At 46.0% G+C, this 13,877-nt stretch overlaps 1 protein-coding gene across 8 annotated transcripts in view; it reads right to left on the minus strand.

The window, feature by feature from the left end:
• usp34 (ubiquitin specific peptidase 34) overlaps positions 1-13,877 on the minus strand; it is a 257,669-nt gene that overhangs the window by 108,097 nt on the left and 135,695 nt on the right. For all 8 annotated transcript variants that reach the window (XM_078229924.1, XM_078229920.1, XM_078229926.1 and 5 more), the window contains 7 exons: positions 10,726-10,812; positions 10,296-10,496; positions 10,103-10,185; positions 9,249-9,289; positions 8,685-8,809; positions 8,406-8,558; positions 4,125-4,229 (listed from right to left, as the gene is read on the minus strand). In XM_078229924.1, the coding sequence (XP_078086050.1) occupies positions 4,125-4,229; positions 8,406-8,558; positions 8,685-8,809; positions 9,249-9,289; positions 10,103-10,185; positions 10,296-10,496; positions 10,726-10,812 (795 nt within the window). The remainder of the gene's footprint in view (positions 1-4,124; positions 4,230-8,405; positions 8,559-8,684; positions 8,810-9,248; positions 9,290-10,102; positions 10,186-10,295; positions 10,497-10,725; positions 10,813-13,877) is intronic.

Raw genomic sequence — 13,877 nt, forward strand, 5'->3', positions numbered from 1 at the left:
AAACATACCACCCCCAGCCATTGACATAGTATGACATTATTCTACAAATTATCAGATTTACTGAATTCAATCTCATATTTACCACAGTGGCATTTTAAGTTATGACCTCTAAACTTTAAAAGTTCAGTACATGATCATACATGAGGCACCCAATTGTTAGTTTTTATATCGTAGTTGTATTTTAATCATTGAGGAAACATTGAATTGCGAGAGATGGTTCAAGACAAGACAAGAATCTTCTGTTTCAATTTGACAAGTTCAAGACAGAAACAGCTAAGGAGGCTTGCCTTTTGAATTGACAAACTGTGGAAAAGGAAACTTATTTATTCAGCTTAGAGCACTTTCTTCACTTAAAACTGCAACAAGTAATGAGGAAAATAGCTCAGTAATTTCTTCATATCAACATTCAGGCAGAGATAAGTGTCTCTGTGAACTTGGAGAGAGGTTGGCTCTTGTGAACTGGAGGGTGAAGGAGACGACTACTTTGGGAACTGGGGAAGAGTGTGTCATGGCGAAGAGAGAGAATGAAACACATGAGGTAGAATGACTATTGAGGTTTGAAGTAGTTTTTGTGGAAGCAATGGCATGTATTCATCCTACTGTGCTTTTAGGTTAAAAATCTATGAATTGTGAAATAATCAACCTGTTTATTATTTTGAATTAAATGGTGTCTCACAATACAAAAGTGAACTGCAGAGAGGTGGCATTTGCAAGTATGCACAATTCAGAATGTCCCATGAAATAAGCTCAAGAATATTTGTATGCGTTGTTATCTGGAGATCTGGCTAGGAATCCAAAATGTTTCACAAACACACTAGAAATGGTGCTGTGTTTTTAATGTGTTAAATACCTTTAGGATCAATCTTCTATCAACAAGTCTACGAAATAAGCTGCAGCAGAATGACTAGATCAGTGGTATTAACTGGCCCAAAAATCATCTTTATAACATTTATTTTTATTCATTCATGTGATGTGGGCATCATTGGATGGAGCAGCATTTATTGTTCATCACTAATTGCCCTCCAGATTTTGGTGGTGAGCTGCCTTGTTGAGTCACTGCAATCCATGTAGGTACACCCACAGTACTAAAGAACAAAGAAAATTTCAGCACAGGAACAGGCCCTTCAGCCCTCCAAGCCTGCACTGACTATGCTGCCCGTCTGAACTAAAACCCCCAGCCTTCCGGGGGCCATATCGCTCCATTCCCATCTTATTCATGTATTTGTCCAGATGCCCCTTAAAAGTCACTATCGTATCTGATTTTACTACCTCCCCCAGCAGCGAGTTCCAGGCACCTACCATCCAAAGTGTAAAAAAAAACTTGCCTCGTACATCTCCTTTAGACCTTGCCCCTTGCCACCTTAGACCAATGCCCCCTAGTAACTGACTCCTCCAGCCTGGGAAAAAGCTTCTGATTATCCACTCTGTCCATGCCCGGCTAGGAGTTTAGTGGAGAGGTCCAAATTCAGGTCTTTTCAGCTAAGCTGCTGTGTACAATTCCTGAACTTAACACTTACTGGAAGGACTTAGGATGGCGCATCGCACAGTGGTTAGCACTGCTGCCTCACAGCGCCAGGGTCCCAGGTTCAATTCCAGCCTCGGGTCACTGTCTGTGCAGAGTCTGCACATTCTCCCTGTGTCTGCGTGGGTTTCCTCCGGGTGCTCCGGTTTCCTCCCACAGCCAAAAGATGTGCGGGTTAGGTTGATTGGCCATGCTAAATTGCCGCTTAGTGTTGGGGGACTAGCTAGGGTAAATGCATGGGATTATGGGGATAGGGTCTGGGTGGGATTGTGACTGGTACAGAGTCGATGGGCCGAATGGTCTCCTTCTGTACTGTCGGGATTCTATGGTTCCATGACTTTTGTTTCCAGTCGCAGTCACTTGTTAAAATGACTGACAAAAGAAATCAAAAACACCTCGGCCCAGACTACTTTCCTTTATTCTTTCTTGCATGTCACTGGCAAGGCTGAGCATTCCTTACCCATCCCTAACTGCCCCTGAACCGAATGGTTTGCTAGGACATTATCAGAGGGGCAGTTGAGAGTCAACCACATTCCTGTGGGGTCTGGAGTCACATGTAGGCCAGACGGGTAAGGACAGCAGATTTCTTTCCCTAAAAGCCATCAGTGAACCAGATTATTATGATGATAGTTGTCATGGACACCATTATCGGGACGAGTTTATCAATTCCAGATTTGATCCATTGAAAATTTAAATCATCCCCCCCCGCCCCTGCTAGCTGCTATGGTGGGATTTGAACTCACGTTGCCTCCCAGAGTATTGGCCTGGGCCTCTGGATTAGTATTCCTGTTTACATTACCACCAAGCCCTCATCTCTCCTCCCTGCGCCATGGTCAGAAACCTTTCCGAACCTCCCATGATCTGATATCCCACAGCACCCCTCGCAACAATCCAATTAAATGTCACTGTTTTGGTACAGCAATACTCAGTGGACGAGGGGGGAAGGGGTGGGGTGTCAGGCAAACACAGTGACAGTCACAGAAATCCTGTAAATACACCCCAAAGTTCACTTCCACGTGTCAGAGCATGGGGTCAGCAGCAGGGAATGCACAAGGCAGGACATGTTGCCGACAGCACCATCATACACAGTTGACACCTTCTCACAATGTCATGGCACGTTCAGGAACATGCTTGTACCCTTCTGTAGCGTACCAGTCAAACGATCCCCAGACCAGGCTCACCCCCAAGAGATATTTAAATGTTCTTTAAGCCTAGGTTGCCAGGGTGGAGGGATGGGCATAACGGGCTGCAAAGGGCCATCACAGCTGCTCAACAAGGGGCAGCATCGCAGAGTCACTACAGTCCTTCTAATATCCCAGAGAATGAGAAGGCATCCGATTTCTGTTCACCCCCACAGCCCCTCCCATCGTGCCCATCACTCCCCCAATACAGTGAAGTCAATCCCAATGGCAGCCTCCTTTTCCCATACCCTTCTCCCCTCACCTTCCAACCCCCACCCCCACGCATGACACCACCATCCCTGGTGGTGACACACTGGACTCGGGTCCATTCTGGTCTCTGTGCCTCTAGATCCAGGACCAAGTTTAATCACTGGTCAGGAACCTTGATAGTCCCTTTAACCGCACCCCCCCGCAAAGTCTGTGCAACAATGTCACTGTTAGGGAGGAAGTTCCAGGATTTTGACACAGCGACAGTGAAGGAACTGCGATGTATTTCCAAGTCAAGACAGTGTGTGGCTTGGAGGGGAACTTCCAGATGGTCATATTCTCATGATGCCCTTGTTAGTCTAGATGGTAGTTCTGGGTTTGGAAGGTGCTGTCTGAGGAGCCTTGGTGAGTTCCAACAGTGCATCTTGTAGATGATACACACTGCTGCCACTGTATGCTTGAGGTGGAGCGAGTGAATGTTTGTGGATGGGATACCAATCAAGTGGTGTCCTGGATGGTATTAAGCTTCTTGAGTATTGTTGGAGCTGAACTTATCCAGGCAAGTGGAGTGTGTTCCATCACACTCTTGACTTGTGTCTTGTAGATATAGAAGCTTGGCAGATTTTGAGGAGATTGATGATGAGTTACTTGCCGCAGAATTCCCAGCCTCTGACCTGTTCTTGTAGCCACAGTGTTTACATGGCTAGTCCAGTTCAGCTTCTTGTCAATAATAGATCTTAATAACTTACCTTGTTGCCTCTCTTGAAGCCTTGGTGTGAGCATGGGCCTGGAGGCCAGCCGGATGAGGGGAGTGGGTGGGGAACAGGCTGCAGGAAAAACAAGTACTGACAGATTTGATCTTCAGAAACGGACGAGTGAATTTCAGCTGTTAATTCCATGCAATTATTCATGTCAGGCTTGGCTCTTGTTGGTAAATTTCCTGCCATGGCGGAGACTACCAGTTATTTACTCGTGGTCTAGAGTAGCAGTAAACCTCATTTAACCATCTAGACATGTAGCGATAATAGTTTTTGCGTGGCACTAGATGGATTGTTGTGCAATGCACAGGCACGCAGCTTAGAGGGAACACACAGAAACACACAAACTCACGATCAGATTACGTAAACTAGAGTCTGTCTCTAGCTGAAACAACAAGCTATTGTTAGGTCATTATTTTTCAACATTGGGGAACAAATGGAGTCACAACTGCATACCTGACTAGCATCTTTTACATGAATGTTATCAATCAGTTTACAAAGTAACCAGAAATATTCCTTGCAACCTGCTCGTAATAGTGGTTCCTCTTCATAATCTACCTCCTGAAAAAAATAGAACAATGGTTTTAATAGCAATGCTGCACGGTTAAGTTTACATTAAGTTTACTTTTTATTTCAGCAATTTTCTCCCAAAGTTCACCTTATGTAGTATTGCCCCTAAAGGGATAAAGGCATAACTATCTCCCTAGCACTTTACAATACATACAGCAGACTTTAAACACATTACCACTTAATATTTGAATTAAAAATTGGATCAAGAAGAAATTCAAATAACTTTCAATAAAAATTGTTGGATTTTTTTGCAGTTATCATTTTCCATTACACTTTTGTAATGCGATGCCAGTCCTTTGACGCACAGCAAGTTTATCCAGGTTAAATAGTAATTATAAAAAAGGAAAAAATTGAGTTAAAACTTGCTCAATTTTTCTCCCCATACAAAAATTCCATTGCACAACAGCATTTTATAGCTGTGATGGGAAACAAGATGCTCCTAAGATTCTAAGTCAGCTAATGGAAGCAGTTGCACCTGACTGGTTGGAATCATAGAATTATTACAGCACAGGAGGCGGACACTGGGTCCATCAGGCCAGCTCTCTGGAACAGCAATTCACCCACTGCCATATCCCTGCCTTTTGCCCTTCACCCTTCAAATTTTTCCTTTCCAGATAATGATCCAAATATCCTTTGAAAGGCATTATTCAATCTGCCTTCACCATACACTCAGGCAATGAACTCCAGGTCCTAACCACACACTGCAAAAGTATTCAGTTTCTTTTCCCAATCACTTTAAACCAGTGCCCTCAGCTTGTCAATCTTTCCAACAATGAGAATAGCTTTTCTTTACCTACTCTGTCCAGACACTTCATGATTTGTGTACTTCTTTCAAAACTCCTCTCTACCTCTTCTTCTCCATCTCTCTAATCTATCTATGCAATTGAAGTTCCTCATTCCTGTAACCATTCTTGTGAATCTTTTTCTACAACCTTTCTCATGCCTTTATATCCTTCCTGAAATGTAGCACCCAGAACTGGTTGAGGCCAAACAAATGTTTTATGCAGGTTTATCATAATATCCTTGCTTTTGCGCTCCGGTTGATAAAGCCCAGGATCGTGTATGCTTAATTAATCACGCTCTTAACCTGCCCCTCATAAACCCCAGATTCCTATGTTCTTGTTCTTTAGAATCGTATCCTTTTATATTGTATCTGTTCTTCCTACTAAACTGAATCACTTGACACTTCTCTGCATTAAATTTCATCTGCCACTTGTCCAACCATTGCACCAAGCTGTCTATGCCCACTACTCTCTTCATAATACTTCCAAGTTTTGCGCCATCGGCAAACTTTGAAAGTGTGCCATCTACAGTGAAAGTCTAGGTCATTAATGTATATCCAGAAGAGTGGGGGTCTGAAAAACAAATGTCCCCCTCCCCCCACTGTCTCCTGTCACTCAGCCAATCCATGTTGCTACTGTCCCTTTTATCTCATGAACTCTAATTTTGCTCGAAGGTCTTGTTTAGCACTTTATCACACACCTTTTGGATGTCCATGTACACAACAAGAACATTACCCTCATCAACCCCTTATGTTACCTCATCAAAATACTCAAGCAAGTTAGTTAAACACAATAATTCCCCATCAAATCTGTGCTGGCTTTCCTCAATTAACCTGCATTTGCCCAAGCGATTATGAATTTTGTCCCACATTATCTTTTCTAAAAGTTTCCCAATGACTGAAATAATGTGCTTGCTGGGCTTAATCCTACACCCTCATTTGAACAAATATGGAACATCTGCAAAGCTCCGGTCCCCTGACACCATCCCTGTATTGAAAAAAAGACTAGAATAGAAAATAATGGCTGGTGTCTCCACACCTACCACCTCTATTTCCCCTCAGTATCTCTCCTGCCACGGTAATTTATCAACGAAAGTTACTACAAAGTAAGGATAGCCTATCCAAATACCCCCCTCCCCCACTGCCTTATCAATATTTAACCCATCAAAAGTCTCAACAATCTCCTTTTCCACCATGACTTGGCAGTATCTTCTTCCTTGGTAAAGATAAATGCACAGTACTAATGTAGAACCTCAGCCACACCCTTGCCTTCCGTATTGAGATTAAATCTCAATTGTATTATCTGCCTGACATCTGTCATATGTAACCTTTTCCTGCTTCAGCTTAATCTCCTTCTCTCTTTTATCATCCACAGAGTTCTGGATTTGTTTGCTGTACTTTCCCCCTCATGAGAATGTACCTCGACTGGACCAAAGCTCTTCTCTTTACAGGCAACCCATTGCTTCATTACAGTTTTACCAGCCAGTGTTTGGTTCCAATTCACCTGGATGAAACCATTCTCTCACAAATGAAGTTTGCCCTCCTGAGTTAAACATACAGAAGGAAATCCTCCGAAACACACTGGAGGAACTCATCTGCCTCTGCTCCTGTTAATTAGCATAATATAGTTAGTAATATTATGAAGTCAACCATTGGAACAATGCAGTGGGAGGGGGGAGGGGGGAGGGCAAGAGAGGGGGAGGGGGGAGGGCAAGAGAGGGGGAGGGGGAGGGCAAGAGAGGGGGAGGGGGGAGGGCAAGAGAGGGGGAGGGGGGAGGGCAAGAGAGGGGGAGGGGGGAGGGCAAGAGAGGGGGAGGGGGGGAGGGCAAGAGAGGGGGAGGGGGGGAGGGCAAGAGAGGGGGAGGGGGGGAGGGCAAGAGAGAGGGAGGGGGGGAGGGCAAGAGAGAGGGAGGGGGGGAGGGCAAGAGAGAGGGAGGGGGGGAGGGCAAGAGAGAGGGAGGGGGGGAGGGCAAGAGAGAGGGAGGGGGGGAGGGCAAGAGAGAGGGAGGGGGGGGAGGGGACCGAGGGGGGGGGAGGGGACCGAGGGGGGGGGGGAGGGGACCGAGGGGGGGGGGGAGGGGACCGAGGGGGGGGGGAGGGGACCGAGGGGGGGGGGGGAGGGGACCGAGGGGGGGGGGGGGAGGGGACCGAGGGGGGGGGGAGGGGACCGAGGGGGGGGGGGGGGGGGGGGGGGGGGGACCGAGGGGGGGGGGGGGGGGGGGGGGAGGGGACCGAGGGGGGGGGGGGGAGGGGACCGAGGGGGGGGGGGGAGGGGACCGAGGGGGGGGGGGGAGGGGACCGAGGGGGGGGGGGGAGGGGACCGAGGGGGGGGGGGGAGGGGACCGAGGGGGGGGGGGGGGAGGGGACCGAGGGGGGGGGGGAAGGGGACCGAGGGGGGGGGGGAGGGGGAGGGGACGGTGGGGGGGAGGGGACCGGGTGGGGGGGGGGGGGGGGGGGGGGGGGGGAGGGGACCGGGTTGGGGGGGGGGGGGGGAGGGGACCGAGGGGGGGGGAAGGGGACCGAGGGGGGGGGGAAGGGGACCGAGGGGGAGGGGGGGGGGACCGAGGGGGGGGGGGGGAGGGGACCGAGGGGGGGGGGGGGGGGGGGACCGAGGGGGGGGGGGGGGGGGGGGGGGGGACCAAGGGGGGGGGAGGGGACCGAGGGGGGGGGGAGGGGACCGAGGGGGGGGGGGAGGGGACCGAGGGGGGGAGGGGACAGAGAGGGGGGCGACAGAGAGGGGGGCGACAGAGAGGGGGGCGACAGAGAGGGGGGCGACAGAGAGGGGGGCGACAGAGAGGGGGGCGACAGAGAGGGGGGCGACAGAGAGGGGGGCGACAGAGAGGGGGGCGACAGAGAGGGGGGCGACAGAGAGGGGGGCGACAGAGAGGGGGGCGACAGAGAGGGGGGCGACAGAGAGGGGGGCGACAGAGAGGGGGGCGACAGAGAGGGGGGCGACAGAGAGGGGGGCGACAGAGAGGGGGGCGACAGAGAGGGGGGCGACAGAGAGGGGGGCGACAGAGAGGGGGGCGACAGAGAGGGGGGCGACAGAGAGGGGGGCGACAGAGAGGGGGGCGACAGAGAGGGGGGCGACAGAGAGGGGGGCGACAGAGAGGGGGGCGACAGAGAGGGGGCGAGGGGTGACAGAGGGAGGGCGAGGGGGCGACAGAGAGAGGGAGCAACAGAGAGAAAGAGGGCGTGAGAGAGAGAGAGCACACGTGCGCGGGGGGGGGGGGGCATCCCACCCAACCCAAACCTGTCTAGTTTTGAGGGGGGTTCAATCCCCCACCTTTGAACCCAGCACCAAAAGAACTAAGACTATATCTAAGCATTTTGCTTTTGGTCAGCAATTACCGTCTTTTCCTGCAAGTGATCAAATCAAATCTTACCCTAACTGGCTTCAAAGCTTGGGCATCAGGAAGAAACTTGAGTAATGTTGATGCAGCTAATAAAAGGAAAGATCGATTTATTGATTCTCCACCATCCAAACCCGATAGGCACAACTTGTATAAACCATTGCAAGCTTCATGTCGAACTGAAGTCTGGAACAAAAGAGGTCAATTACCGACAAGTTATTAAAAACCAGTTTGTACAGTCAACTGGAAGAATAATTATAACTAGTCATATTCATGTATTATTATAATCTAAGTTTGAAGATTTAATCTTACCTCTGGTACAAGCAGAGTTAACTTTTTCAACCAATCATGCAAATGTTCACTGTCTGCCAAGCTGGATTTTACCAGTGAACAACAGTGAGCCCAACTCACTAATAGCCACATCGCATAATGAGTAACTGGAAGATAAAATAAGAACTTGTCTCGTCAGGAAGAGAAGCAAGCATGCTGAAAATATATCAAAGGATTTGAGCCACATTAGTTATATCAAGCAGACAACTAAACCTTTCATAAATTTTCCTTTCCAAATAGCTGGTGAGGGTCTCGTCTGTGGTACTTACAAATTATATTTCAATTGCTTCTGTTGTAATTGTCAGTAGTTAAAATGTTCTTGTCATAATGCCGATGCACTGAACTCAGTAAATTACTAAAATATTATCTATTCTAACTAGATTTTCTTAAAACAACAACGTTCTTAATGGACATAATCACTTCTCAGAAACTGCTGCTGCAAGACCAAACACTGCTATGAATAAATTACAAGGTGTAACTTCACAAATATTATCTATTATTACAAGTTTATTAACAATATATTGTATAAACTGATTTATAACCTACCCTCGTGCCTGGATCGGTGATCTGATTGAGCTTTAAGTACCCTAGTTTTAATTTGAAAAAAGAACAGAAATTGAAAAATAAACCATAAAGATATAATCTGCTATGAATACAATGGGCCAAATCTTGCTGGAGTAGGGCATCTTTCAGTGTCCCCTGTTAGGCCTTTTCCTGCACCCTGCAGCTTCAATTTTATTTTTCTTTACAGCATGACTTGCTGAAGAACGGGCTGATAAACAGCACAACGATGTCAACAAGACAGTCGCGAACAAGTCCAATGTTTCAACTTTACCAATGAGATTAAATTATTATAAAAAGGAAACAAAAATGAGAGAGGAGGTGGGTAAATTAGAGTCAAACTGAAATAGAGATGAAAAGAAAGACTGAATTGAGGGAGATGAGAGATGTTTTAAAAAGTTGAAATTATTTTAAAATTTCAAACAATAATTTACATATGCAGGAAGGAGACAACAGTTTAAATTGATCCCTTTCTGGGCAAGAATGGCATTTAATTGACAATTATCACATTATTAGAAATCTATTTACATTTATCATCATGAGCTTTAACTTTCTGGGGAAAATTAATGTGCAATTATGTACAAGTTCAGGAAGTTCTTAAAAATAATTGGATGTTAACGGTGAGATGCCGTAATCGACCAGCAAGTTTGGGAGATTCACACTTGTGGTATATAGCTTCATCTCCTGAACTTGCTTGCTGATTTGTGAATTATTAATTGCGTGAGTCGTTAACATGCCATTGTTTTTCCAGGAGGATTTGGCCCAATATTTTGTACTCATTTGTTTGCTTCAGGCATTGGTTCAACAAGTAATATTTAAATAATTTAAAATGATTTTACCTATGAGCCAAGTTGTTATAAGTGTAAGCAACAGACATTAACCGATAAATCAAACTAGATCCATGCACCAGGCCGAGAAATACCTAAAAAAAACCAAATTCATATTTTGTTGTATACAGTGTACAATACAGACAGACAACTAAATGTACAGGTGAACCCTGATAAAATTGCAAAGTAATTAAAAAGTACTAGCCTCAGTCAAACGAGGTATGTGCAATCCTTTTCCATGATCTCCAGCTCCTTTTCTTGATTTACCAGGCCAAGTCCTTTTCCTATGGCTATCTGACATACCAGACCAGGCATAGATATCATGATAAGCCAGATCCAAGTCAGCTGGATCAACTGCAAACTGGCACATTAGCTTCAGCAGGCAAGCAAGGCAGTCCAGCTGCCACTGGGAAAATGCAAGGTAGCAAACAAGTAAAATTCAATTTTTAACATGTTTGTTTTAAAAGAACAGAATCAAAATTTGAGTACCAAATATAGGACATATAAGGCAATATATAAAGCTTAATATAAAAGCTGAGGCACAAAGCCATTACCAGTAAAATAAAAATCAGCATTTTGACTCAGATTTTCTGTTAACGATGCTTGAATATTAGGATATTACAAATAACTCTTACCACAGTCCATGATTCCTGCTCTTTGGGCTCCAGAATCCCTGACAGAAAAATTTCCAATAATTGCTGAAGTCCCCCAGCAGCAACAAACTGAAACATGAGAGAACATTTCAAATAAGGGAAGAAGATGCAATAAGCAACAATAACTCCGAGCTCTGTCAGAAACCCTTTATGAAGTTCTTAAATGACCCAAGTGGCCAATTGTTTTCCTTCAGCACTCCTGGTATCCATGGTTTTCCATGTTGTTGAACTATCCAGCTACATTGCCACACAGCTCCATTTTAGCAATTGTTTTAGTTGGGGATATGGCAGGGATAAAGAGAAACTTGTACTGAAAGCTCTTCTGCTAATATTTCCAGCTCCCAATCATGCAGTGCACCACTCTCCTCTGACAAATCTCTGATCCAAATTGGTGGCAGAATTTCTGAACTTCCTTTGAAAATTAAAAGCATTTCACTGCTTATACATGCTACTGTTTTGATGGATTTTTCACTATGATTGCAGCAGGAACTTTGAAAGACATGAATCACTTAAAATGCCTTTCAGTGCGATAGGTATCAAATAGCCCATAGATATTAAATTTAAAAGCAAACTGAAACCAATAGATTTGTAAAGAATTTGTAGCACGAACAAACCATGGTGTCCAATTGGTCTGTACCAGCAATGGTGTTCCACACAATCAGCAAACCCTTCCATCCTAACAAAGGAAATCCACTCAATCCATAGGAGCACCTCAGATTTAAATACAATTAAATCACAGGTTCCTCGGCACTTGTACTGTGTGCAGAGAAGCACATCAGGCATTGACTTCACCTCCGGTTTCCATGTGCAATGATGTTCTTTCATTTAAAAGGGGAGAATCTTTGATACACTTGCATTTTTGGATCATTACAGTTCATTTCCAAATTGGAAGGATTACAATGGTTGCTTTATTTCAAATGACCAGTTATTCAAGAAAAATAGTAATAGCATCGCAGAAACTGCAAGCAAATATATTTGAGTTCATAATATATTCAGGATAGTTTGTTAGAACAATGCATTGTGAACAAAGCCCTGGTAATGTATAATGAGACGGGATTAATTAGTGATCTCATTGTAAAGGATCTGCTGGGGAAGAGTGATCATAACATGAACTTGAGGCGAGAAATGTGTGTCTGAACTAAGTGTCCTGAAATCCTAAAGGCACGGCGGCACTGTGGATAGCACTGCTGCCTCACAGCGCCAGGGACCCAGGTTCAATTCCAGCCTCGGGTCAGTGTGTGGAGTTTGTACATTTTCTCTGTGCCTGTGTGGGTTTCCTCCAGGTACTCCGGTTTCCTACCATAGTTCAAAGACGAGCGGGTTAGGTTGGCTGGCCATGCTGAATTGACCCTAGTGTCAGGGGGATTAGCAAGGTAAATATGTGGGGTTACAAGAATAGGGCCTGGGTGGGATTGTGGTCGGTGCAGACTCGATGGTCTCCTTCTGCACTGTAGTGATTCTATGATCCTATGAATTACAAAGGTATGAAGACAGAGTTGACCTCAGTGGATTGGGAGAATAGGTTTAAAAAGCAAGACAGTAGATAAGCAGACATTTAAGGAAATATTTCCTAACTCTAAGACCTATCCCATTGAGATAACAAACATTATGAGAAGACGGATGGACTATTTGTGGCTAAGAAAATTAAGGATAACATGAAATTAAAAGAAAAGGCTGAAAATGCTGCAAAGATTAGGTCAAAGATTTTTAAAATTTTTAGAAACCAGCAAAAGATAACCTAGATAAACAAGATAATACAGATAATAAAAATGAGAAAATAGATGATAATATTTTCTATCCGTCTTCAAGGTAAAAGACGGAAAAAGCATCCTAATAATAGTAGAAAATCAAGGGGCAAAAACAATCACGATAACTAGAAAAAAAGTATTAGGCTGATCAGTCCCCGATGGCCTCCAACATAGGTCATTAAAAGAAGTGGCTGCAGAGATAGAGGATCTATTGGCAGTAATCCTCCAAAATTCCCTCAAGTCTGTTATGGATCTCAGCGGATTGGAAATCATAAATGTAAAGCCCCTATTCAAGTTTGGAGGGAGACAGTAAGCAAAAAAGAACAGACCAATTAGCCTAACATCTGTCATTGCAAAATTGCTGGAATTCATTTTGAAGGTAGCGGCAGGATATTTGCAAAAGTTTTCTGCGCCCCAAAAGGACTGCTCACTTTCAGCCTGGACCCTTGATCTCCACTGAAGCAGTAGTGCGCCAGCGTAGCCACTCGAGGGTAAGTTCAGCAAGCACAGGAAAGTTTTTTTTAAAATGAGGGGAAGGTCGGTATGGGGATGAGGTCACTTGTGGTGCTCAGTTCAGTTACACAGGCTAATTACTGAATTAGATCAAATATTAACCACTGCAACATTTCCTGTAAGTATTCAGGCAAGTCCTACAAATCCAACCCATGTCTCTTACACAGAGATCAGTGTCAGGACATTAACAGAGTGCCCAGGGCAGTGCAAATCAGCCTATTATGAGTTTAAGTTTCCTGGGCAATTCCAGATCATTTGCACACATCAGGACATCCGCAGGGTCCTGACATGCAACAGAGGCTTGACTCCAGATTTTCCTGACATTAGAAGATTTCAGTCACAGGGCACGATTCTCCCAGGGCCGGGAGATTCTCGCATCGGCCGATTCGCAGGGTTTGCGCACGAGTTCCCATCGCAATGTCTCCCAGCGCCGGATTTCCAGTGGTGTCAGCTCCACTCCGGAAAACAGCGGGGAGGCGTGGAAATCATTTAAATATCATTTAAATAAGGTTAGTAGGCCCAGGACTGAAATCTCTGGGCCTGCTAGCCAATGACCAGGGGGCACCTTAGCACTGCCCATTGGGCATAGGACAGTGCCAAGGCGGCAGGTCCTATGGGGTGCAGGACCTGGTGGGATGATCGGTGGTGGTGGTTTGGGGGGGGGGGGGGGGGGGTCCGCTGCCACTCTGCAGTTGGGATCAGTGGGGGAAGGAGGGAAATCAACGATCGGGGCAGGCTAGGGGCAGGGGCGGGCCCAAACTGGCCAGCAATCGGGAGGCCAGCAGTGTGGGGCCTTGTGCAAGCACCGATCTCGGCGCTGACAGATCGGCGCATGTGCAGTGGCCCGCTCAGTGCTATGCTGCCGGCCTCTTC

The sequence above is a fragment of the Mustelus asterias genome, chromosome 15 (assembly GCF_964213995.1).
Source record: "Mustelus asterias chromosome 15, sMusAst1.hap1.1, whole genome shotgun sequence".
NCBI lineage: Eukaryota > Metazoa > Chordata > Chondrichthyes > Carcharhiniformes > Triakidae > Mustelus > Mustelus asterias.